This window comes from Syngnathus typhle, linkage group LG14, assembly GCF_033458585.1.
Source record: "Syngnathus typhle isolate RoL2023-S1 ecotype Sweden linkage group LG14, RoL_Styp_1.0, whole genome shotgun sequence".
Taxonomy (NCBI): Eukaryota; Metazoa; Chordata; class Actinopteri; order Syngnathiformes; family Syngnathidae; genus Syngnathus; species Syngnathus typhle.
Genome location: NC_083751.1, coordinates 9,835,699 through 9,863,341, shown reverse-complemented (window position 1 = coordinate 9,863,341; position 27,643 = coordinate 9,835,699). Strand labels below are relative to the sequence as shown.

At 45.7% G+C, this 27,643-nt stretch overlaps 1 protein-coding gene across 1 annotated transcript; it reads right to left on the bottom strand.

Annotated features, from left to right (window-relative positions):
- Positions 1-656: 656 nt before the first annotated feature.
- Positions 657-26,851, bottom strand: LOC133167268 (cadherin-2-like). Its single transcript, XM_061297929.1, has 16 exons — positions 26,708-26,851; positions 23,831-23,942; positions 13,060-13,286; positions 10,823-11,020; positions 9,917-10,072; positions 7,280-7,424; positions 6,847-7,019; positions 6,225-6,362; positions 5,971-6,156; positions 5,650-5,903; positions 4,908-5,050; positions 4,068-4,307; positions 3,685-3,918; positions 3,223-3,362; positions 2,923-3,090; positions 657-2,066 (listed from the first exon to the last, which is right to left on the bottom strand). Exons 1-16 carry the CDS (start codon positions 26,753-26,755, stop codon positions 1,860-1,862), a joined length of 2,769 nt encoding a protein of 922 aa, XP_061153913.1. The 5' UTR covers positions 26,756-26,851; the 3' UTR covers positions 657-1,859.
- Positions 26,852-27,643: the final 792 nt, after the last annotated feature.

The window sequence follows — 27,643 nt, the reverse complement described above, 5'->3', positions numbered from 1 at the left end:
TCAAACAAGAACGATCTTTGAAATGTTTGCTAACATTTCAAATCTAGCCAATCCACCAGACTTTGCATGTAACGCGTTGCTAAAACACGTGACAACATATAAAATAATACACGTGTTATACAAAATGTCAGAAAATGTACGCCAAGAGTTTTTAGGATGGTCGAACCGCTGGCGCCTCGGGGCGTGCATATGTAAATTACGCACTCTTCAGATGACGTGAACGCAACCTACGCCTTTTACGCTCGGACAGCGTTCAAGGCAAACGGAATATTCAGGCTTGTTGAATACCCGTTTTTTTTTTTCGTTCTCACACTCTACGTAAAAATAATTTCCGCACTTTTCATGTCACTTGAACGCAACGTGACGTTATCAGCAATGCGTTCAGGGCACACTGGAAGAACATGTACATGTTGAAATGTATGAATTGTTATAAATCAGGATATTGTTCTATATCGATCGTAGAGCGCTATATCGTGATGTATCGTGAATGAATCACAGCATGCTTTAAGATATCGGCAAATATCGTATCGCGATTTAACCCGCGATTTACACCCCTAGTTCCCAATAATTGATTGATGACTGAAATCTAAATCATGAATTTAAGTTCATTCAGTGTAAAAATTTGCACGAGGAAAAAAAACGCAGTTTGGTCACGGTGAAAAGCTGTAAACATGCAAAAACATTTTAATGTGTAATCCAAAGAACATATACAAGAGTTGCGATAGCTATCCAACAACCAGAGAGACATAACAAAAAGCAAAAAGTCCGATCTGTACAGTTTATAGTGAGAAGACAGCAACGAGGCCATGACAAAAAAAAGCAAAGCTTCGCTTCAGCTTCGGCGTCCGTCCGCCGTTGGCTAACTTGTGCGCTACAGAGCCGACGACTCCCTCTGGTGGCCAATGGCTGCATGTTATACTTTGTGAACGACTAAAAGAGGTTGGCGTTTACTGTACATGTCTTCTCGCCCAAAATAAAATAACAATGATGATTTGACAAATGTAATGACAAATTTGGAGCTATCGCACACATCGGCAGTGACACTGTAAGTCCAGTGTTTCGCTCTGTCTTTGCCACCAACAAACTGATTGGTGTTAAAAAAAAGTTCATGAAATGATTTAACTTCATTTTCAATCAAACACTTTACAAATTATCGTTGGATTAATATCGCTAGATTTAAAATGCAATTTAAGTTAATATTGAAAAATGTTTTTTTTCTCAATATCAACAAATGCTGACATTTTAAAGATATTTCATTGTATTGTTTTTGAATTTATTAATTTAATTCTTAAAGAAAGTTGACAGGTTTTTCCGCAGTTTTTATAATTTATTGTTAATGTAATAGTTTATTTCAATGTGTAAGTGCGTAAAATTGTTTACTTATACCAAGAAATGAATTTGAAAAAAAGGAATGAAAAAAGGGGAAAAATTAAAAATAAATTCATTTGATTTTTTACTCTTGTAAAAACAATGAATGAACCAATTATTCAATTTAATAAATATTTAACTATTATTTTGCCAGTACGTATCCCACTATTTACAATAAACAAATGATTATTGAGGACATTGAAAAAAAAAACAGTTGAATTTATTACACGACTCTTGATGACTTGATGGTTGGGGGCGGGCCACCAGTGAGCAGTGGGCTGCACTTTGGTACCCCTGCTCCAAATCGACCGATTAGAACCAGCGCAAGCCAAAATGAATGTACAGAAAGGCACGTTTGACCTCAGTGTTCTTGTGAGATTCAAGTGGAAGTCTGCGCCGCCGCCACCTGGCGCCTATTTGCCTCACACCAAAAAGCATCCCCAGTGAGAGCGTCCCTCCTGGTCGGGGTCGGTTTGGGCGCGGTCCAACCTTCAATCGTCGCCGCCGCCGTAGAGGTCGGCCAACTTGCGGAACCTGGGCCCCCAGTCGCCGAGGTAGTCGTAGTCCTGGTCGGCGCAGCTGGAGGCCGAGTGCAGGCTGCTGAGCGATCCAGCCGTTGAGCCGCCGCCTTCATAGTCGAACACCAGCAGCGAGTCGTATGGCGGCGCCGTTGGGTCGTTGTCCGCCGCCTTCAAGCCCTGAAATGCAGGCGTGCAAAAATAAAAGTTCAACCCCAAAAAATCTTCACAACCCAGACAGGAAACCGATTCTCCTCCCTCCACACTTTTCGCCGAGCCGGCCCGGTACAATTACGACAGCACTTCAAGCCTCTCATGACCTGTGTGGACCCTTTCACGTGGTCTGACAAGTGAGCGAACTGGATGACCTCCTTGTTAACCCTCCCCGGAGAAGACCCGTCACAATCCAGTGGAATGGAAATTTGTTGGAGAACTCGTTTCAGGCTGCTTCTTCTGTACAATTGCTTAGTGAGTTGCAACAACTTTCCATTCCAACACATAAGAAATGTGTCAAGTCTGACTGGGGGTGTGTGTGTTATGTGTTTTGTGTGTGTTGCAGTAGATGGACAGCAGAAGGCGCTGTGCAAGAATGCCAGATTACGCAGTGGAGAGGATTTGGGTCAAACCGGACAGACGCTGCCTGTTTGGATTCCGCAGATTAAGAAGCGTAACCTCCACACACATAAACACATACAGACACACATTCACTAATGAGCACACGCACACACATTCAAACAAGCTCTGAGCGATGGATTGATTGATGATGCACCGTCGGCGCCGCCACGTGTCGTGAGATCGGTTCAGCCCGTTTGAATGGATAAAAATGTGACGTTGCAGTTACATTTGGCTTCTCTTTAGTGACGAGAGTTTAAAAATAATTAGCAATTCGCTGGGATTGGCTCCAGCACACCCACGACCACAAAAGACCACACAAGCTCATATCGAAAACACAATTTCAAACCCGACTGGTAGTTTCAAACCTAACCGAGCCTCGGCTGAAAGCCGTGGAGGGTGTTTTGCGCACGCCGGCGCGTACCTCATGGATGAAGTCGCCGATGTCTCCAGGATGCGGCGCGGCGGACCTGAGCGGGTAGCGGTGGTCGTGATGAAGCGGCCTCTCATCCAGACGTCTGATCCCGACCTTGGCGCTGCACTCGCCCTCCCCCACCGAGTCGGGCTGCTGCAGCTGGCTTAGGTCGTAGTCCTGAAGAAGCCCATTGAAAGTTTGAAGTGCAATAATGTGCGACATTCATTCAAATAAGAAATTAAAAGTAAAAAATAAAAATCACATTCAAAACCAATGTAGTGTTGTATTCATTGGAATACAAAAGAATACCTGGTCCTCCTCGCCGCCGCCTTCCTCATCGTATTTGAGGATGTTGTCGCGCACGTCATCCTCGGGGTCGATGAGGAGCTGCTTGGCCTGCCGCTCTTTGTCACGCCTTTTCATCCACACGCCCAACAGCAGCACCAACACTAAACATGCATCAAATCGATTGTGTTAAATCGACGCGATTTCTCTTATTTCCACCCCAGTTGCTCAATTGTTCAATCGTTGAAGCTTCACTTTTTTAAAACATTTTCTTGTGTTACCGATTTTAAATAAAACATCATTTTTATAAAAAAAAAAAAAAAAAAAGACAAACATGGTCATTTTTAGAGTTAGGGGTCAGAGGTCACGTAATTTTTTTTTTTTTTTACAAAAAAGATTTAGTATATACACGATCAAGGTTAGTTTTAAACCCTAATTTGAAACCCAATCCAGGCTTGAAGTTCTAGTCGAGTTTGTCAATTTTACCGAGCAGCACGATGATGCAGATGAGGATGCCGATGACAGCGCCCATGCCCAGCCCGGCGGCCATGACGCGCTGCATGTCCACGCAGTCGCCGTGGCGGTCGCAGCGGCACACCTTGACACGCAGGTACGACGCGTTGGACATGGGTGGGTTGCCTGAGTCTGTGATCCTGATGGGCACCACGTAGACGCCAAGTCCCAGCGGGTCGGCGCGCAGACGCAGCTGAGCGTGCTCACCTGCCGGGGCAAAGACCAACGTGCTTGTGAGTTCCACTTCTTTCATGAAAAGCAGTTTTGTTTACCACATAAAGATGATTTTGACATGATGGAGATTCTTGTTTTGTCACTAAAACACTTTTTTTGTAAAGACAGTCTTGATGACTTACCACTGAGTCTGCTGAGCGTCCAGTTGCGTCGCACATCTGACGGGCGGGTGGGCAGCTCAAACGCAAAGGGCCCGGCGTTGGAACCCTGGTCAGGGTCGATAGCAGTGATGTTGACGCCGCGGCCGCTGGCCTCGGGCTTCTCGCACATCTCCACCTCCGGCGGGAAGACGTGTGGCGCGTTGTCGTTGATGTCCATCAGGTACAATTGAAGGGTGCCCGTACCACTGGCAGGGGGCACACCTGCACGCACAACGAAATATACAAGACGTGCACACACACACACACATTCAAGACATACACATTCAAGACATACACGCACACAGCATTTCATGAAGCTGGTCATTTGGCATTTCCGGGCACTGAGAGAAGAAGCACAGCTGTGACATTCCATTCCTCTGCGGCCATTTTCCAATTTCAACAGACAATTGTTTTTTTCTCTGACGAGAAAGAACGATTATAAGCAGAACCAGAGGAGGAATTTGGGAACCTCTGGAATAAAAGCAAGTATTGTAGGCAATGGACACTAAAGAACTGTTGTCTCCGGAGGGCGGATGATGGGATGAGACCAACACGACGGCGCCAGGAACAGGAAAAATGACACCATAGCATTGCAGAGTGAGTTAAAGCAGCATTGTCGTCTGTACAGTCGAATAAACGCAGCAACCATCAACATGAAAATGACTGGTACGCATTAGCCCCATATACTAATGCTACGCTGCTGTTAGGTTAATATGCTAACACAACACAACTAATGTAATCAACGTCAATGTTGTTGGTTAAACAATCATCAGGACACTTCATCCTCGTGTGTTAAAGTTGTGGTTCTTTTGGTTGTCTCACCGTTATCAGCGGCCATGAAGGTGACGTTGTACAGGTTGTTCTTGACGTAAGGCGATTCGCGGTCCAGGATGGCGATGGTGGAGATGCGCCCATTGACCGGGTCGATCTCCAGCCAATTGGCGGGGTCGAACATCTTTGAGTACCTGGTGGGAAAAGGTTGCACATGAGCCGTTGGTTTGACTCGACTTTCTCTTTAAAAAGAAGCTTTAACCTGTTTACTGCAACTCACCATTGGAGTTTACTGTCAAACTAACTATGCGTACTTGGAACAGACACAAAGCTTCCTTAGCCTTCGAGGCATCACGCAGCGAGTATGATGAGTGTCTGTGTGCCTTTTGCCAGCCTCCCATTGGCTGTTGCTAGGCAACAAAGACAGGAGCACTCCATTTTGTAGCAAACACTCGGCCGGAGCAGACGTCCTACTGGCAAAACTGCCGGTCTGGGTTTTATTTAAATTTTTTTCTTTCCAAATTACATTGGCAGAAAAAAAGGTTAAGAGGATCTTATCTCCGCCGGGAGGCAAAACTTTGACGAGATATGAGAGCGTGAAAGCTCCACGACGGACGGATTTATTCAGGCCAATTTGATGTCACGAAATGGGAATATAGAACACACTCGAGAACCACAACTCGACTGCAAAAGCACAACTAAGACATCAAACCTGACAGTAAAACATCAAGACCAAAGAACAGCGACCCAATGGAGCACCCAAAAAAAAAAAAACACAAGCTGAGATTCTCACCGGATGGTCTGCCTCATGAAGCGGTCAGGGTCCTGCGCCGTAAAAGTGGCAAGCATGGAGCCGGCGGGCATGCCCTCATCCAGCTTGATGGCTTTGGGATTGGGGCTGAACTCGGGGCTCTCGTTCAGGTCCAGGATCCGGATGGAGACGGTGGCTGTGGACTGGCGCTGCGGGTGGATGCCGCGGGCCAGCGGCGCCTCATTTTCCGCCTCCACGTTCAGCACGAATGAGCGAGTCAGCTCAAAGTCGATGGGCTGGAGAGGAAGGTGTGATAGAAATCAGCGCCGCGCGACCCAGAGCAGTTGCCAGGGGGTGTCTCACCTTGACCACGGTGAGGAGCCCTTCGTTGGTGGCTGGATCGGTAGGGATGGAGAAGCGCCCGGTGGGGTCTCCGCTGACGATGCGGTAGACGGCGTTCCAAGCCAAAGAGTGCGGCTGGTCCTTGTCCGTCACTGTCAGGTTGGTCACGATCACGTTCACCAGGTTCTCGTGGACCTCGCCGAAAAACTGCGGTAGACGTGCGGCCGACGTTAGCGGAGGAAACGGGTCCCGTAGGAAGACGGGACGGGGCGTACCGCGTCGGTGGTGAATTCGGGCGCGTTGTCGTTGACGTCGGTGATCCTGATAATGGTGGTGGCGGTGTTGGAAAGGCCGTAGGTGGGGTTGCCCTCCATGTCGGTGGCCTGGATGATCAGCGTGTACTGAGACACTTTCTGGAAAACAAACAATCGGGCTTGATGAGATAAGGTGATTCAAGTCCAATTCAATGCCACCAAATCCAAAGGCAGAATAATTCCCGGGATACATGACGAGACTCCTTCATGCTAATCACAAGGAGACGATTGGCGTCAAGATGCGGCTCACGCCAATCACCCCCCTCTGATTTTGAATCCTATTCCTCAGGTATCACACCTGAGCTGTCATGAAGTGACTTATCGCCAGGCGACCACAGTCTCCATCTTTTGGATGGCTCCCGGCCGGCATGCAAATGACAAATGGCGTGCCCGCCGGAACGGTGACAACATTTTGCCGGCTCGACTCGTGTTGGATTATGACTAAAAAAAGGCCCAATCTGTTTTAGCGCTGCGGGAAGCACTGCGGGCCAGACAGACGCTGACAGGCGGGCGCTCCATATGGCCGACGCTCGCCCCCCCCCACCCCCACCTACCCGTCTCCCCAACACACACACTCACACACCTCGCGGTCCAGGCCTGCTGCCACGGTGATGATGTCACCAGTCTTGTTGTTAATAGTGAACATGTTGGAGGACGGGCTTTGGGGACTCTGAGTCAGGATCTTGTATCGCAGCATCCCGTTGGCCGTCTTGGGATCATCCTTGTCCACAGCCGTCACGGTCATTACAAAGGTCCCTGTGGGGAGGAAGAAAGTGTGTTTAGAAAAAAAAAGGTAGGAAACAAAATGATCTGAATCAGATAAAACAGGAGAATCTGACTTACTTTGCCAGAACTGGAAATACAATCTCATTAAGTTAAAATATGAATAATTAAAATGAATCTTTGAAACATTTGAAACGACTACAAGACGCCCACAAAACTACTTGGCAATGAGTATGAGCAGAAACTTGTGTATGTGTGTGTGTGTACGTGCGCGCACGCGTGTGTGTGTGTACCTGGCTTGGAGCCCTCTGGCACAGAGCCATTGAAGACGGTGTGTGTGAACTCAGGCCGGTTGTCGTTCTGGTCGATGACGTTGACGTGAATCTCCACGGGCGTCTCCACCTGGTTGCCGTTCAAGTCCACGGCGTGGGCGCGCAACTGTGCACAACACGCACGCAAGGCTACGTTTAGCATCAGTGGCTCTGTGAGCTCCCATTCTGCTCGTGTACATTTTTTTTCTTTGACCCTCGAGAAAAGTTTGAAACCCTCTTTTTAAAACGGCACATGTAAATCATGTTTTGTACTTTTGTACTGCACCTTGTATATAAAACGAGCTATGTTGCCTTGCATTTTATTTTTCACTTGTTTATTTATTTATCCAAATTTTATTCATTTATACAATTCTTATTTATTGATTTATCCATCCATTTATTTATTTATTTATTCATTCACTCATTCATTGTTTTTTCCTTTCATTTTGGGAGGCTGGAACAGATTCCCATCTTTTCCATTCATTTGAATGTGAAAAGTTGCTTTGCCGTGATTTCCCAGCAGCACAGCAATCCTCTGCTCGCGATCAGTAACATAATTTATATTGGGCACCTCGCGCTACTGTAATAATCTCCCGTAAATGACATGCAGTTCTATTCATGTTTACCGTGACGCTTGATGTAAATCTGCGGCTGTTATTATTTTTCTAAGCAGAAAAACATGCATCAGCATGACCCTGCACCCTTGTCTCCCAGCATCGGCATCAAAGAGGTCCAAAACAGCCGTGCGAACGCTTGACTCTCAGCATCGGGCCAATTAGACGCCTAGCTGGCTAGTCTTCGCCTGCTTTGTTGTTGTCAGCGTGGCGCAGTAGAAAGATGACTGCGTTTGGCAAATAAATAAATAAATAAATAAATGAAATAAAAAAAGGGCAAATATGATGACTAAAGCGTTTGGTTGGCCCGCGACCCTCAGCCAGTAATTCGTTTAGGGCCTCCTCTCCCTCATGAATAAAGATGGCGCCCCATCTCGGCTGGCACTTTCTGACAACTCCATCCAGCCACATGAATATTCATGGGAAGAGCGGCTTAAATGCAAATGTGCCTGCTGCGACTCCACATTTGCACTGCACCGCGCAGTTTCCCATCAAAAGGTTACGCTCGTCTCTCGGAAAGGCGCGTGACTTGCGCATGAAGTCGTCAAACTTGAGTTTAAGGAGAACTTCGTCTTCATCTTTTTTTTTTTTTTCTTTTTATCTCCAAACATGAGAGAGAATTTATTTTGGTCCGCTAGCAAGCCACGTTTATTTTGGGTGTTATTCCAATGTTGACCACAAGATGACAGGACTGTATTTTGTTTGACACTAAATTTGTAAGAAGAAGAACAAAACCAAGGAGTACCGTGTTACCATGCATAATGCGCAAATTTAATGAACTAATTTATTGTCCTAAAATCTGGGGTGCGCATTATGCATGGGTACAACAATTTTTGAAGAAAATCTCCCTCGAAATAAAAACTTGAAATCACACCTTTCTTCTTGTTTGTTGTCAATCGCGCATCGCATTCAGCCATCCTGCCCAGTGCTTCTCAATTATTTTCTGTTACGCCCCCCCCCTAGCAAGAAGAAATCTATTCGCGCCCTCCCTCCCCACCGTGACTATCCTAACTTGTCTTGTAAGTCATAAAATGTTGCACTGTCGCAAACGTGACAGAAATAACAATGAGAGCGCCACTGCCCCCTGCTGTAGTAAACCCGCAATTACACTTTATTCTAGTACTGCCAAAAAAAAAGCCTGTTCCCCAGGGTCACACGCGCCCCCCCAGGAATAGCACCGCGCCCCCCAAGGGGGGCGCGCCCCACTATTTGAGAAGCACTGATCCTGCCCAACACACTTAGTCAGTAAAATTCATAATTGACGACACATCGTCTGATGCGATGGTGCAATCCTTGATGGTGTGTTATTGTCAAATATTGTTTGTTTTTTAATCTTCATCGCAAACCGGATATCATACGAAGGCCGCCATTACAGATGTGCAGAACGGATGCGCAAGACACGTCACCTATATAAAGAGCGAGACTTCAGTTCTCTACCTAAATGCGTATTACAGGTAATATTTTATTTCACAATACTTTGCCTTGTTCCTTTCTTCTCTGCTGTTCACTTCAAACACGCTCCATGCGAACACAATGCTCTCGTATCAGACGCTTGCTCGATCACCTGCTCGTTTGCTGTCACAATGTACCCTCCACAAATCCGAAACATTTCTTCGCTATCGAGTTTGCTAGCGCATGCGCAGTGATACGGACCGGCAGAATAACATCCGGTTGTTCCCAAAGATGATCTTTTTTCTGAAATAATTTTACGTTTACGGACTTAAGTAAGAGTCAAAATTTGGGTGCGTATTATACATGGGTACAGGCTTTTTTCCAGCATCGACATGCCATTTTTAGCATGGCAAAACACGGTACTATAATAATATTGTTAAAGTACCGGATAAGCCCAAACTTTTTAGAGTATGGTGACAATTGTGAAAATAATTTGAAGTTCAAATCTAGTAATTCTAATTAATACAAATTACAATTTCAATTAATTATTTATTTCAAAATTTTTCAACAGAATGTCCTCACTAACTTAATATTGGGATGAATGCGGACTTACATGAAAGTTGGGGATGTGCTCCCGGTCGAGAGGCTTGGTGACGGACAGCTGACCCGAGATGGGATTGATGATGAAGATGCCCGTCGGCGGCTGGTCGGCCCCGGGACCCGTCACGCTGTAGCGCAGCATCCAGCTCTTGTCCCGGTCCGATCGGATCTGCGGCACAGACGCGGGCGACAGATGAAGTGCTTGAACAGGAATGGACTGATGCAAAAACGGGGGTTGTTAAACTCCAAGAGGTGAAGCTACATGCCAGCCCTCATCATTTTTTCCAGGGCCACCCATTTTTACACTTCTATGGCATTGAGGGCTACGCACGGTATTTGGAGGTTAAGCAAACTGCTGGAGCGAGGCTGAGGGGATGCACAGCAAGCAGAGATGAAAGATTGCTCGGAGTCTTGCCAAGCTGTGTGTAAGATAAACATGGATAATTATATTTTTTCTGCATGAGTGAAGCCCAGCTCAAAATGTACCGTCCAAGGTTTAATGTCCGCCAGGGCTCGCTGTTGGTTACCACGGCAACAGTGGATCGCTTTCATGTGTCAGAATTCCTGTTGTATTTTTTTCTTAAAGAGGATGTTTTTTTCCTCACAGAAGAATAATGAAAATGTACGTCTGGCCGGCGGCGTGTAGGCTCGGAGCGAGGGTTAAGCGCCACGCCTCAGGGCCAGCTTTTACTTTCGGATCGCTGCAACTGTCAGACTGCATTAAATTGTTCGTATGGGAGGGAAAAAGAAGATTTTCCCATGCTGATGTGTGCATTTTTTTACGTGAACAAACACTGCCCCCACAAATAAAAACACCAACAGTTAATAGTTGTCAATATATGTAGATTAATCTTTGCCATTCTAATATTTGAAGGCTACTGTTGCAATACTTTTGCGGTGTCAGCTGGCATGTCCTTACTCTGACAAGGTCCTCGGGGAACTGTCCTCGCGAGTTCTCGGGCACGTTGATGGGCGGGATGACCCAGTCCCTCTTGACTCGCCGCAGAGCACCGTCGCCCCTGACGACCGCTGGGCTGCTTCTGCCGCTGCTGCGCCATGGAAACAGCATCTTGGTCTTCAACTCGGGCTGACTCAGTGTTGCGGCGCCGCGCTTCACCTGCAAGACAAGGTAAACAAGCGTCACTGTCATGCACACAGGTTGTTCTTCACACACATTGTGTGACTGTCACACACAAGCACTATATCTGCCTCTCTCACACACACTCACTGTCTTATAGCATGGATACGCACACACACATACGCACACTGTGACTGAATGTACTGGACGTATTTCTGCTCTCATTGCACTGGCTTGGATTAATGCCCTCATTACTGCCCCTCTGATAAATGGCCGCCACCTGTCACAGTGCGTGTGCATGTGTGCTTGCGAGTGTGTGTATGAGCGCACAGCTCCATCATGGTGGCGGGTCAACGCCGAGAAGCGACGCCTGAGGCTTCGCCCTGGCTCGTAATACAAAGGAAAAAAGAAAAAAAACGCTTGACCTCAGACGTTTTCAGGCGCCGCTGGCCGGCTTAAATGTTGTCCGGGGAATAAACCATCATAAAAGCCTCATAAAAAGGGCATAAAAAGTAAAATCGTTTGTTGAATAGCATGAAAAACGCATTTCTAGGGGAAAGGACCATGAATGTGCGATAATTACAATTTAAGGCCACAAAAAAGTGTGGGAAAATAAAAAGCGATCCACATTTGTCAACTTTTGTCATAGTGTTGTATATTTTACTCACATACAGCAAGAGGAAAGAGGTATGAAGATTTCACATCACTGCTATGGCGCTACGTTAGCGGAGGTGTAGCTAGCTAGCTTTGTTTTACCACTGATAAGACAGGAATAAGGTTGATGCAAACTTTTTGATGCAAAGAAGCACAATTAAATACAGTCAGGATGATACAGAGAATGTTCAGGAGGGATAGCTATCGGCAGCGATTAAAGTTAACAGCGGCTCAGATGCTAACAGCTAGCTGCTATTAACTTGTGATTTAATTTACTGTTTTACAGTTGACTGCCTTTGTGGTTGTCCCATTGTCATATGTAAAAGGGCGTTGTGAACAGCTCCAGCTGGTGTGAAATGCGCTATATAAATAATGTTGTATTGTTTAATGAAATGGCTAATAGGAAACGGTCAGGCGATTCTAACCATTTCCATCTTTTCGTCTCTCACCTCCACTAAAAGCGATATCTACTATATAAGCAAGCACTTTTAGTTGACACTGCTGGATGGCTTCCAAGGCACGTTTAGACGAGAGGAGACAATCAGAGATGGGCTAAATGCGCGCTTATTAACAGCATTATGCGCAAAACAAACTACTAACAGATGGCTGGCTGTGTCTGCGGCAATCAACATTGTTCCAAACGAATGCCTGCCTGCTGTGATTTTATAGTGTAGTGTGCATAGTTACAAGTGTGCAGTGTTCATGTTAAATGACTGACACCACCCTTGGGGGAGAAAATACAGCATCCTGATTTGGCCATTTGACTTCATACTGTAATCAGGACATACGATACATTTTACAATTCTACCCTTAAAAAATCATTTCAGTTCTGCAAGGCAATAAATGCATGTGGCAAAGGCTCTTTAGAGCTTCCACTAACAACCACGGCTACATTTAGCGCCTCCCTTAACAATAATTCTGGAAAAAGTGCTGCGTACTCTCAGCTGAAATCTTTTTGGGATGAACCGAACTTTACGGAGGTTTTAAGAGTTTTGAGTTTTTATTGGCATCCTGCTAGCTAATGACACTGGAGACTATTTGTGTGTTCTTTTGTTGGACCTGACTGCAGTGTTTGCTGTATTCTGTTGGCTTGTTTGCAGCACCAGGTGGGCATTGGTGGCGCTCCAGATAGCTTTGAATCCAATTTGGCAAGCGGGACTTTTTGAGTTAACCTTGGTTGCTCTGAGGCCTACTCTTCCCAAATGTTGTATTGCGTACCACAGGGTTCAATTTTAGGGCCCCTACTGTTTTCAATGTACAGTATTTGCTGCCTGTAGTTATGTAGCAGTCTTCCATTTGTTTTTTTTAAGTCAGATTTTAACTTTACGTACAGCGTGGTTTATGCAGTTGTGGTTGTTTTGAAAGTGCTCTAAAAAGAAAACGGAGTTGATATTCTCCACTAAAAGTAAAATAGTCACTCTCACCTGTCCACTCCCCGCCATGTAGGGCTGGACGAGAAGGCGCACTCTCGTCTTCCAGATCTGTCTGGTGCGAAAGTCTCGAGCGTATATCACCGCCACCTTCTCGCCTTCTCCCGCACGATTCACCGTGTAGACCACGCCCTCCTGGCTCACGTGAAAATCGGACTCATTGTCGGTATTGAGCCGCACCTTCCGTCCGCCGCTGCTGTCGTCGCATTCGTGGAAGCTCACTGAGGAAAAGACGGGAGACGGAGGTCAGTGAAAACACTCTTAGGTTGACACAATAGACAAAGTGAAGATTTTCCCGATAGACTGTGTATGTCTCATAGCGCCACCTGCGAGTCATGTCATCTTTAGTTAAACAAGACTTTGATGGTTTAGCAGTGGCATGTCAGCACAGCGTAAATGAGCTAACGCGCAGTATGATGTGCTAATTAAACAAGCCCTTCAAAGTGATGAAAGTAAATCCATTTAATCCTCCAATCAAAAACAAGACGTCAGCGCCGTCAGCTTTGTTCCGCCAAGAGAGCGGGGCGGGGTGCCCATGCTCGCATTACACCATACCTGATTTACCCTTAATTGCAGTCGCAGACACCCTTGGCGCGTCTATTTTTAAAAAATACTCCCCCACTCTACTTGGCTGTCGAAACAAGAGCTGCTTCCATTTTTACATTAACATTATTTCGTGTTACCAGCTATTAAAAAGTCTTTTTTACATCACATGATAAAAACAAGACATAAAATGGCGGTCCAATTTCCTATGATGCATCAGTTCTTGGAAAGCTGGTGCATCTGTCCCGCTCCGCCCTCCTTTTTTCACGGACCTGCTGGCTGCAAATGCTCACTTATTATCTACGCCGGCGTGGAAAAACAGCCGCGCCGTCAGATTTAACACACCGCTGCTCCACATGCGAGCGCAAAAAGAAAGTGGAGCGGAACAAAGGAGATGTCGCTCGTCGTTATTGTTCGGACCGCCCGCATGGACTGAAAAACAAGCAGCCTCGGACACACGGCAAATAATTTATGGCTTTCTTTTCTAACCTTTCACAGGACATCTTTACCTGTCTTCCACCATTGTGGCACAACAAGATCACCCAGCAGGTTTCATCTGTGCGTATTCACACTTTAAGGCCAGTCCGTTTAAAAAGAAGGGTATGAAAAGTTACTAAAAATAACACATGAGCTCCTGCGAAATAGGAAAGTAGTAAGTGAACATCCTCAGGCAAGTAACGCTCTACCAAGAGCTTAAAAATTCCAACAAGATGACACTAAATGCCCCAGCACAGTTTCTTCGCCCGCCCATGACTTTAAAGGTAGGCTGGGTGACGATTTGCAACTTTCAAATTATGCAAAAATAATGGTGTCATATCCCTCCTTTTAAGTAGTGGCCCACTTGGATCAAATTGAAGAATTGTGTCAGTTAACGCACTTTCAGCGGCAAGCTGGCACAACAAAAGGGCGGCGAGCAAACACAGCGAGAGTCACCTCGACGTGTTTGGCGGCACGCCAACACGGACCTCGGCCACGGGGGATTTCGTGGGCCGCTTGGAGCGCCGATAGTACACAGAACATTGGCCATGTGTAAAGATGGATTTCGGAGGCCAAATCCCGCCGTAGTCGGCCGTGATAGGCTTAGCGCACAATAGACGCACACGTTTACATAAACACACACGCACATACACACGCACACGCACGCGCGCACACACACACACACGCAAAGAGCAAAGATTAAAAGTCAACAAAAGGAACTTAACCGGATTAAAGCCTCACTAGTGAATTTTTCCAAACAATTTTCCCTGTGCTAAATAATCACAAACGCTGCTCAACTTTTCAGGCTGGCGGCGTGTGTGCGACAGCTGGCTGGTGCTAGATAAAGTGTGTCTTGAAGCCCAGCCAGAGGTTGCGTCTTGGCACTGTCAGCCACCCGGGAATGTGGATAATATGATATTTTCTTTTTTTTTCCTGCCATGAATTTCATTAAAACGCTCTTCCCTTTCTCTCACAAGCTGCACCTTTACACACAATGAACACTGAGGAAAATACTCAATTAAACATTGATTATCGTCGTCAAAACCCTAACAGAGGAAATGTGGTTGCACAAGTGTGCCGACCCCTCTTATAACCGGGGATATTACTGTGTTCAAAATATTGCAGAATATTTTGAGAACCGATGAGTCTATGGATTATTTCATCGATTAATTGAATCATCGTATAAAAACATGCTTTGAAAAATTATGCATATATAAATGCTGTGATAACATGTCTGAGATTTATTTCTATATTGCTTTCACTTATTGTGTGGGTGATATGGAATATTAACTCGTGCAATAGCGGGGAAAATTGTATTGTAGTGTATTCACTAGAGATTGGTGAGTAGCGATACCAGTTACTAGTATCAGGCCAATACCGGCATTAATTTAAGTTATTGCCTGAGGAGGCTGCCGATACCAGACAAGTAAAAAGAAAATCCTCCTCAGCAGCAGTTGGCACAATTCTGCAGCAATTTGACACGCTGGCGCATGACCATTTGCAAAGGTCTTCACTCAGAATTTTATATATCAAAAGTACGAGAGGTAAAAGTACTCTGTATCGGCGAGTACACAAAGAGTGAATACTCATACTGGTATCGGCGTGAAACAAATAGTATTGAACGTTCCAAGTGTGCTGAAAAAATCTGAGAGTCAACTTTAAGGCCAAATCACCTCCACCCATTGTTAGCTTTAGCCTGCTAACAGCATCTGCTAGCTACTGTGCTCGCCAAGATTGCTAGCCACCGACAGACGAGCTGTGAAATCCAAATGAAAAGCTTTGATAAACAATCTGTGAGCACCAGGAACAACCATGAAATTGTTCCTGAAACAACCACCACCCGAGTGTAACATTTTATTGGCACCGTCTCAGTCTCCGTAGCAACCGCCCAGGCAGGAGGATGGAGTCTTCAAGCAGCGTGTCAAATCCATCAAAACGGGAAACAAAAAAAGCCAGGGCAGCAATTCACACTGCCTCCCGGCGCCACAGGCCGATGGATGAACGGACGGCAATTAGCGCCGTGACAGGCCGAGGCCGTTACCTGCTGTTCACACGTTTGTCCGTTCATGGACTCCACAGGTAGTGTTAATTCGCCCACAAGAAAAAGAAAATCCATACGCACACTTTAGCGGTGGTCCAGCGGCAATGCGAGCCTCAGCTCCACCACTGCCATTCATCTTTTTATGACTGTCAGGAAATATGCTCCCGGGCGTTTTGCCAGCTCAGCGCAAATCAACGACTGCAGCACAGAAAAGCTGGAAATTAAAAAAATGGTTGATTTTCTTTGAGAAAATTACAAAAGATTTCTGTAGGGAAGTCAGCACAAATAAACTTCTGACATTTAAAAAAAAAGGAAATTCAGCATTCCTTTGGGAAAACTAGCACAAGTTCTCAAAGGCACCTTTTGTTGCCTGCTGCATTCCCAAATCTTCAGTTTGGAAAAAGTACGGTGCAACAGAACATTGGAAAATCGCACGAGACAATTATTTATGAACATCTGTGAAAATTGTCAGATTTCCCAGAAATGTAAAATGTCACGAATAAACATCAAAGTGGGCTGACTGTTTAATTAGCAATACTCGCGCGGACGTGAGCCTAGCCAAGCACCCAAAGAAGCGCTCAGGCTTCCGGTGGCGAAGCCATCTACTCGGCATCAAACGAGATGTTTTCATTCTGTTCATGTGGCGGCAGCGCGTCATGCCCAGGCGCATGGCGGCCAAGTGACAGCAGAGAAGCGCTGAGTCGCCGCGAGATGTAAATCCACTTTATGATGGACATATAAATCTGAGCGAGAAGTGCTTTAAGGAAGGGCTGCTCTCAAAGCCAGTCGCCATCTGTTATTGCGACAGTCCAGGACACACAATCAATATTTGGAGCGCCGCGCTGCGACAAGCGCTGATGGGCCGGGCCCGCGCCGGTGGCCAAATGAGATTTACTACATTACGCTTCTTTATTTAATTGTGCCAGCGCCTGCCCGGAGACGCCAAAGAGCCCGCGGGGAAATCAAACCGCCCGCCGCATTCTTCATTTCATTTTTAATAGTCGTTCGGTTTATAAGGACACAATAGATGACGAGCACGTCGGCTGCCGTGCAGCGTATTTAAGATGACCATAATTGGCTTTTAGCTCGACGCCACCTTGCCTTGCCAAAGGAGAAATTTCATAATCGCTCCCGAGCTGAGTTGAGTACCGGAGATGGAACCCTATATACGAAATGAACGACACCCGGGTAGTGTTCCAAAACCATTTTTCAATTTACTGTTGAATCAATTATACAGCTCACGATATAAAAGCTCCTAGCGCAAAAGATCCCAACACGACTCGAGTCTGTTCAACTTGGACGCCTTTCAGACACATTCGACGGTGCCGGACTCGCAAGTTATTCCTCGTTACTGAACGCCAAATTCAGAGACTTCTGGAAAGCGTCAGACGGCGACCCGGTTATCTTAGAAGACGAAAAGTAACATAAGAAAAGGGGGAGGACAAAAACAAGTCCCAAACGCAAACACACAAAAAGAAAAAGAACCAGATTCTAACAACGATTTGAATATTTTACATTGCAGCCCAGACACAGAGTGGGCGATGGCGGCCTGGCGCTCTACAAGTTTACGTGCGATTTCCAAATGAGGCATCCGACCTCCAATGACGTCACGGCAGGCACGCCTATCCCGCTCACAGCCACCGGGGGGCGTGATTGCATGCGATCTGACGACTGCTACTCATTTCTTTTTCGGGTGACACCATCACCAGCTATTATTGTGAGATAATTGCATTTTCTCCTGTGTTTGTTTCCAAGATGATTATGGCGAGAAAAGCGATTTCCCCCGAGGCATCCATCTCGCATTGGATTTTCCGACCGGAACCGAGAGTTGAGACTTCCCAGGTAAATTACAATTCGTGCTTCGGTGACTGAGCGACTAATGGCTGCAGCCATGACCGTGCGCACACGCACACACACACACACGCACACCCACACATAGAGAGTGTGAATGGAGTCATTCATTGGTCCGCTCGTTGCACCTCGAAAATAGATCACCACTTGAATTTGGGCGAATCAAGCACACCTTTTGTTCGTCTCTGGACGTTTAGTGTCCCCCCAAAAGGGAGGAACCTCACTTGGATGGTGAAGGGGTAAAATAGCTGCAGGAAAAATGATCCTGAGTTTTCATCCGAGGCCGGTGTTAAACGACGTAAATCTCGTTGGTGGAGGAAATCGATGGCGGTGCCGCAGGGGACGAGCAGCACAAACACACACACGTGTGCAAACACACACGCGCGTACTTAAGAAAGAGATAGAGAAGCATTTTGGAGCACCTGAGGCGTCTGGACTGCTTTAATATATCTGACCACTACAATTTGAGTTGTTAGCTACGTGAAAGCGCACCGAGTGAAAACGTAGACTCAATTAGCTCAACTCCAAGCCCACCTCATATATATACAGTCCCCCCTTCTCCTCCTCCTCCTCCATCCACATCCACGCACGCACACTCATACACTGGTAGCGGTTAGTAAGATGTGAGGTCGGGCATGCAGGCATCATTCATTTAGCAGCAAATGGCTGAGAGAGCCAAAGCGAAAGGGAGGCGGAAGAAGACAAATGGGCGGACGGGATTTAGCGCAAGACAAAAGAGAGGAAGAGCGAGAGCATCGACGGGACTACACACAAACAATCAGTACAGACAAACACACACCATCTTGAACTGCGGCGCTGGGATTTGTAAACTCTGTGTAGAGATTATAATGAGAAACAGGCCTTGCACACACACTAGAGCGAAGGCCTCGTGTGCTTACTGTGTTTTAATGTGATGAAGAGAAGCTGCGACTTTTCTCAATGTCAGCATTTTTGTTGAAGAACAGTACAGAAGCTGGAAAAAGCTTTGACCATTTGCCACAAAAAGAAATAAGTATAATTGGTTTCCTTGCCAGATAAAAGAAAAGAGAAGATAAAAGCAGAGCGATCATTTGCTTTCCTTGAAGAAATATTTGACTGCTTAAAGGGGAACTGAAGGCAAAACTTTACTTTGCCATAATGTGTTCGATGTGCCTCCGAGAGTCCAAACACGCAATTCAAACGGATTTTGTGGTTCTTCCGCACGTTTTGCTTCAATATAACGGATGTCGTGCCGACTTGCGCGTGTCAACGTTGCGAGCGCTCTTGTCCCCGCTCGTTTTGTGTACACCCTTGACGACGTCGCTCGCTGACAGCTCTCGCCGGGCGAAGACGATAAGTGAAGGAGAGCACGCCGCAGAGGCACTAACAAGCGGAGGAGGAGAGAGCAGCAGGAAGGAAAGGCGCATTCAGTGAGGAGGGATGAAGGGATGGAGCGAAGGGAAGGTGGGAGGCAGCGCTTTGATTTGGGATCCCCATCTCGCTCCATCCCGCATGCAGCTGCCAGGCTGATGTATGAGGCCGGAAGAAAGGAGGACATGGTCCCCCCCTCCCTCCCTCTCAACGCCGCAAGAGCAGCCAGCCACTCTTAAAGGCTCATTTCTGCTGCAAGTGAGAAAAAACGCTTCTGTCCAAACGTGTTTGAGCAGGTTTTGTGTTCGAATTGTTTCTGGGACAATCAACAAATAAAATGTGTGCATTTGAAAATGTATAATTATACTAAACCATACAATGGTGCCAATAAATAGTTATTTTGGATTCGACATATTTTCTATTCCATATTAATTTTAAAATACTTACAAGGGGCTATAAGTGGTCCACTTGCCATACTTTGCGCACCCTTGATTTTGATTAGGAGTGGCGCCCTCTAGTGCAGTGGTCCCCAACCTTTTTTGCGCCACGGACCGGTTACATGTCAGAAATATTTTCGCGGACCGGCATTTATATAAATAAATAATACATTTATATAAATAAATACATAATACATTTATAATAAATGTATAAATACGATGAAATAAAATGATACGACTGACATAAAAACAAGTAAAAATGACAAAAATAAAACTCACTATTACGTTGAATTAGTGGGAGCACTGAGTTTGTTTCTCAGAAACGAGCCGGTCCCATCTAGACGTAATCGGAGACAATGACACCCGAAGTGATTAAGGTTTGTCTTTTATAGCAGGATGCTTGGTCTCCATGTGTTGAAGCAGTTTTGAATGCTTCATTGCCTGGTTAGGTAGCCTGTCGCCACATATTAGCTTTGCGGGCTCGACTGGGGAAACATGTCACGTGACCGGGACAAGTGTCTTGACCTGAATTAATTGATCGTCGATAATTTTTTTTTTTCTGTGCGGCTTGGCGGCCCGGTACCAAGTGACCCACGGACCGGTACCGATCCGCGGCCCGGTGGTTGGGGACCACTGCTCTAGTGGACTCAATGATAAAGGTCCAGCAGCAGTCACATGTTTACAATTTTTAAAATCTATTTCTGCACGTACTGGGAGCAGAAATGAGGCTCCAGTGGGAAGACATGCTTGAATGGTGTGTGTGTGTGTGTCTGTGTGTGTGTGTGTGTGTGTTGGCTTGAACGGTGGGGATTTTCCAGAGTGTGTGCATGCGTGTGCGGTAGTCGTATCACCAATGTACACTTGCTGCCTTAATAGGATGGATGGATGGGAAAACCACCAAGGTCAGAACAGCCGGGCCTGTTGCTCGCCACAGGAAGTGCAGAATCGCTGCTGACCTCGGGGTGACTCATACACACAACACAACACACACACGCACACACACACACGCACACACACACTTAGCAGGGGGGGGGGGGCAGTTCTCTGACTAACATGCTGCCCTGGCAGCTGTATCAACTTTCCCTTCCTACATTTTGTTTTTGTTTGCTGGCGTCGTGAAACAGAAACCTGACTCAGTTCCCCGAAACCGTTTTCTCTGTTTTACGGCGAAAAACACTCCAAATAACACTTAAAAAAATGGCGACAGGACGCAGAGAATCGTTTATAGCCCTATCAAAAAGGCAAATTGAAGATATCCAAGGAGCTTGTTTAGGGGCCGTGTGGTTCAAATTTGCAAGTGTATTTTGATTTGAAATAATCCACAGTGTCAAATAAATTTACGTACTTGCTCATGCTTGTAAAATATACAAGACAAATAAATATCATGATGTCTCCTTTTAACAGTTAGTCATGACAGGTGCAAAAGTCACTAGAAATAATCCACAACAATCAATATTCCACAAAGAAAAATACACAATTTAAATTTGTTATACAATTACTGTCATGGGATATTTTTTAGAACAAAAAATATATATATATTTTGCACAATAGAATAATATACGGAGTCCAAAAATAATCCATGACTTGGTGTGGAGTGGAAAATGCTGAGTTGTGCTACGTCTTCCAGAAATACACGCACACACACATACAAAAAAGGCCACTAATAAAATGGAGGTTTTTTCCCCTCCCGGTGAACATCAATGGTAAGCATTTTCAAACAATTGGCTTCACCGTATTATCACCATTTCCTGTTTCCTGTTGGCTATCAGTCAACCGTCACCTTTGACCTCCTTTCCCATCATCGCCCAGTGCCATCAAATTTGTCTGTCTGTTCCCTAACGCGCACATGCTCTGCTCCATTTCAGTAATTCACAATAGAAGAAAAGATCCTCGAGAGTGTCAAGAGCTGATTCTCAAACGGTGCGTCGGCAATTTTGGGTGGGTCGCGGACAGCTCGTAAACAATCGACGGCACACTGAATGTTTTCTGAAGATTGCATCCTATAGGGGTACCGCTAACAAATTGAAATTGCTGTAACTTGTTTGGCGGTAATGATGCAAACATGGCCGGCCGGCTGTCAGTTGTGCCTCGTTGATGTTGCCGTTGTTGTTTTTTGATTCGTTTGTTCGACTGCGGCGGTGCAGCGGCTCCAGACGCTCTTGCCTTGTTCTACTCAGCCGCGTCTGGACAAGCTCAGTCAAGCGTGAACGCAGACACACACACGCGCACACACACACATACACATACACACACTCAGCTTTGTGTGATTGGAAGCTCTTACTGGTCTCATCGGTCCAAAGTCACTTTTTGACCCTTTTTTTCAAGAGGAGCAGAGACTTTTTCTTTGGTTGTATTTTCACAGTCCAAAGGTTCGAATCAATTTGGGTTCCTCACAAAAAGTGAACCTTAATCTTCCTCTTGACATTCTCGCATCGATCTGTGTTTTTGAGAAAACTGGAGTTGAGGTTTCCAAGCAAAAGTCTAGTTCTTTTTCTGACTGCTTGAAGGGCTATCGGCCGGAAAACCACAGACGTCAAAGGAGGCTGACAACCCTGACTAAAAACCCTAACCTTGATTTGAAGCCCTAATTTGAAAGCCATAACGTTGTTTGAAAGCCTAACCATGAATTGGAATCTTAATACTTTGCTCGCACCACTCATCTGCAATTTACTTTGAAGCCTCGGCCCCGCCTTGAAAGTCCGACTTGAAACCATTTTGAAAACAAACCACTTTGACAGCCTAACTTTCAAAATGTAATGCTAGTGTGGAAGCTAACTTGAAAGCCCAATTTTAAACTGTTCATATTTTGACAGCCTAAAGCTGACTTGACACCCTAATCCAAGCTCAAAAGCCTAACTTGAAGGGCAGCACGGTTGTTATTGTTCCGGTACTTTCCTTGACTCAAAACAAAACAAAAAGTGAGGAGAAGTTGGACAGTCCCACTCATTCCACTCGAAGCCAAACTTGAGACAAACAAGTTGCTCCAAATCAAATCAATTTGAAACATGAACCCTCATATGGTTGAAAACCCTAACTTGAAACCATCAACTTGAAACCCTACCCCTTGTCTAAATTGGTCCAATTTATTGCCCTACCTCAAAATTCCCCAACGTGAAACCTGAAGTTAAACTCTTGAAAGCCAGCTGAGTTGATAGAAAATGCATCAACATCATTTCCTTCATGTAAACTTTAATACATATATATATATTTTTTTAAATTAATCTCTCCCAAATAAACAGGTCCTGCTTTCAGGCGCAAATCAAATGTAAATATTTAAGTCCCCTCAATCTTAAACTTAAGCTGCCACCACTGTGCATAAGCTGCACTTTTTTTTCAAACTCTTTTTAAATCCTGTTGCTGAGTTGAGGCCAAATATTTGTATGCTTGTGATTAAGTGCACACACGCACGCATGCACACGCGTGGATGTATTCATGTTTTTTGCTTCAAGTTCAAGTTGCAAGTTGAGTAACATCCACACACTTGGCAACCAAAAATGAGTTTGGGACTTTTGGGGGGATTTTCACATCACATTAAAACAGCTTATTAAAAAAAAAAAAAAAAAAAGCCACCTAACCTAAATGAAATTATCTTTTGTTTTCCAATTTGCAATTTAATTAAAAATAATACAGTCTAAAGTGTGTGTATGTTTACATTTAATTTCAAGAAAAAATATAAAATTGACTACAGTGTTTGTTAAGCACTGGGGAAACAAAAACCAAAAACAAGCAAAAAATAAATCCACAACTAGTTATGCATAATACGACGATGATTATTTTTGTTTTCGGGCAAGTATACGGACACCTATGTCACTTGGCAAACTGATTAAATTAATTTCTTCAAGTCAGCAAACTACTGCGTGTGAGCGTGTGTGTGTGTGCGTGTGTGTGTATGTGCATATGTGTGTGTGTGTGGGCTGCTGCGCCTAATCTCAGTTTTTGCCAAAGCCCCCTTCCCTCTCCCCAATCGGCATTGTGGCTCAAATGGCGACACTCCTCTTCAACAAGCGCTAACCACCAACGGGAGATTATGACTCCGTCTGTGTGCCTGTAAGCGTGTGTGACTGACCGTTGGCGACGGGCCGTCCCTGCTCCAGCTCTCCCTCCGTCGTCTCCACGGTGTATTCCTCCTGCGAGAAGCCTCTCACGCACGGCGAAGGAGGCCCGCCCAGGACGCCCACCTGCATGCGACAAAAGACAATGGCGGGATGAGCATCCAAGAAGAGATGCAACATACATTTTGGGCGAGAGCGAGTCACAAATCGATGTTGGCAGACTTATGTAATTTTCTGCAGAATGCAACAAAGACTATTGACAAAAAACCTTATTGAGCTTCTATTAGTCAACTCATAGGCATGTGAAGCCCTTTGAGACGCCTCCGTGATTAAGGGTAAATCAACTTGACATGTTTTTTTAGAAGCTTTTACTAATGTTGCTGATCAGCCTGATGTCAAAACATTGCTACATCAAAAGAGACAACCAAAGACACAACTAATTGTCCAACTGTAAAACAGAACCAGTAACTGCTCATGGAGCCAACATGATTGAAACAACCAAGCAACCCACTCTTGTATACAATTAATCAAAAGTATAAGATTAGTGATGTCAGGAAGTGGAAGTTATTGCAACATGGGAAGTAAGCAACGAAATCCAGTGAAAGCCAAGCATCCCTGTGGGAAAAATAACCGCAGCGCACGTAATTAATGAGGTCAGATCATTGTGATGATCATTAGCGTGTCTCCTGTTGTTTTCGACATGGACCTTGGTGCCCCCCCCACGTCTGACAAGCATCTGTTGAAGCTTGTTACTGCACTAATGGGTTATCAGCATGTTTGTGTAGTGGGGGGGCGATTAAATGGTGGGCACAGAGGGGGATGGTGGGGGGCAGGGTTGTGCGGCCACTGATTTGCTTCCACTTAACCTAGAAACTTGGATTTAGCATAGCCGGATTATGTCAGCAGGAAGTCATCACTGGTTGCAAATGGAGCCGCCAGCAATGAAGTTGAAACAACCCACAATCATACAATCAGTCGAATATTGAACTATTGGGTTAAAATCAACCAACCCATCCTGCTTGGGTCAAACAAACTATTGACGGGATGGTGTTGTATTGTTTACCCACCGGCTGGGTTAAAAATAAACCAATTTGAATTTGTTATTTTTGACCCAACTGTTTTGAGTGTGTACAAATAGAATTAATTATGACACCCAGAACTAATCTACATAAAATGTATAGTGTAGATAGAACTAATATTGATTGAACTGGAAAGGATAGCTAGCTAGATAGATTACCAATAGACATCCACTATCAAACATAGCTTCTCATCTAGCTAGCTATATGTTTGGCGAGATTGATTGATTGAATATTTATTGATCCCCAGGGGTGGGGAAATTCAGGCCCCAGCAGTATCCATACCACAGAGTGGGTATACAAAAAACACACAGATGGCATGAGCGCAACTCAATAGGCTCTCACAAGGCTGCCACACAACGGCGCCACAAAGAAAGTCAGAAAGTGCACAAGATAAAAGCCATCAAAGCAAATCAAAGCTAAAAGACAAAGGAAAAAAAAGCAACGGCGGCCACCTAGCACCCCTCAATACAAGAGAACACCCCAAAACACACAAAATAGCCTCCACGGGGTCCATCGACAGGTGTAAGGGCAGTCCAGTTCAACGGCGCCCAATGGACCGTGGTGGTGAATCGGTGAAAACATCACAAAGCAGGCAAACGTGTGAGCAGCGTCCCGGGCACCCTGTCGGGGGACGTGCAGATGGCCACCACGGGGCTAGCATGGCGAAAGTCGTCGGTTCCGACGAGCACGAGGGAGCGGACTCCCCACAGGTGTTGCGGCTGCAAGGCCAATGCGAGGGACCCGGTCATCACTGGTCGGATAAGCAGGAAGCCGTCGTAGAGTTACGCCGGCCTCGACCGATGATCCCGGTCCGGTCCCAGGAAGAAAAAATAAATAAAATAAAATATCCGATCCGAAGAGGTACCGAGGTGCGGTAGAAGGCACCAGCATCGCCGAATGGACAAAAAGACAGAAAGAAAAAGGAGAAAATAAGGAAATAAAGAGGAAAAGAGAGAACACTGCTGGGAGGCAGCCACTCACGGCGCCATACCAAGAGAACTTGTCAACGTAGATCCAACTTGCAAAGATGGCTCAAACTAGTCAAATCTACTTGAGATAAAAGGACAGCTGAACTAGTAAAGCTAGAACTATAGACAGAAAAAACAAGTGTATTGTTGATTAACTCAGACACCGCAGATAAAACTAACTATAGCTAGAACTAGTACAACGAGATAGGTAGCTAAACAAAAGCTTTGACCATACAGTACATAGTTGAGATTTACTAAACGTTAAATGAACTAGTAGATCCAAAGAGTGAAGATAGCTTTCTATGAAAATAGATGAAATATAGATAACGCCAAGAAAGAAAAAATGGGTAATGAGGGTAGGGCGAGAAAGAGACCAACTAGAGAGAATAAGTAAATGAGCGCAAACCGAGAACGAAATAGCAGAAGAGATTTGAACAGGTATCATAATTGAAATGTGCGCGCGCGCGTGCGTTGATCAATGCATATTGCCTCCCACCCTCCAGCAGCCACAGTGCAGATAATGAAACGTTGGCATGTCATAATGACTGACAGGATTGCCATGGTAACATCAACACCATCACGGGTTGGTCTCAGATCAGCAAGGCGAATCATTTTGTGTACAATACAATCCTTCATCGTCATGATGAGCTGCTCTCAGACCAGCCAGAAGCCCCATCGGCGTGACTCCAGCGCATGTACAGCGCAGCTCGCACACAAAAGCAAGCAGCCACTATCAGAGCATCTGTAATGTGTACTGCAGCCGGGTGGGCTCCAAGATGATGCGCTGTCAGGGTCTCAGTATGACGCGCGCGCGTGCGTGTCAATCATGCGTGTTTGCGCGCACCTGCAGTGAGGCCGCCATGAGCGTCCAACAAATCCAGACTGGCCGCATGTCGTGCTCGTTTCTCTGGATCCTGCGTCCCTCCAGCCGTCCGCCTCGCCTGAACTGTGAGGCTCTGCGCTCAGCTGACGAGCCAGACCCCCACAAAGCGTCCCCCCGCCTTCTTTTTTTTCCTCTCTTGCCTCCTCCTTCTCTTCTTCGTCCTCCTCCTCCTCCTCCTACACTGTGCCCCGCCTAAGCGCATCTCTAACGCCCCCTATCGTTCACACCCATGGCAGGCGTTTTGCTCAGCGAGTAGACATTTTTCCATCTCAGAGGCTTTGAATGGAATTGATTGATTGATTGATTGATTGAATATTTATTGATCCCCAGGGGTGGGGAAATTCAGGCCCCAGCAGTATCCATACCACAGAGTGGGTATACAAAAAACACACAGATGGCATGAGCGCAACTCAATAGGCTCTCACAAGGCTGCCACACAACGGCGCCACAAAGAAAGTCAGAAAGTGCACAAGATAAAAGCCATCAAAGCAATCAAAGCTAAAAGACAAAGGAAAAAAAAGCAACAGCGGCCACCTAGCACCCCTCAATACAAGAGAACACCCCAAAACACACAAAATAGCCTCCACGGGGTCCATCGACAGGTGTAAGGGCAGTCCAGTTCAACGGCGCCCAATGGACCGTGGTGGTGAATCGGTGAAAACATCACAAAGCAGGCAAACGTGTGAGCAGCGTCCCGGGCACCCTGTCGGGGGACGTGCAGATGGCCACCACGGGGCTAGCATGGCGAAAGTCGTCGGATACATTGAGTGTGAGCTATTTTGGAGTAAAAATGTTTCGCTGTAAATTTGGTATATTCATTATTATATTTAATAACTTAGAGAAAGCACTATTAAAGCTCGATACAGTTATGCGATAGGATATACTACTTCAAGAAAT

Excerpts from the sequence above, each read along its gene's own strand:
- LOC133167268 (XM_061297929.1), bottom strand. The coding sequence starts at position 26,755 with ATGCGGCCAGTCTGGATTTGTTGGACGCTCATGGCGGCCTCACTGCAG. Across the intron at positions 7,425-9,916 it reads AGCACATCCCCAACTTTCAT|TTGCGCGCCCACGCCGTGGA; the intron begins GTAAGTCCGCAT and ends TGTTGTGCACAG. Across the intron at positions 7,020-7,279 it reads GCCAGAGGGCTCCAAGCCAG|GGACCTTTGTAATGACCGTG; the intron begins GTACACACACAC and ends TCCTCCCCACAG.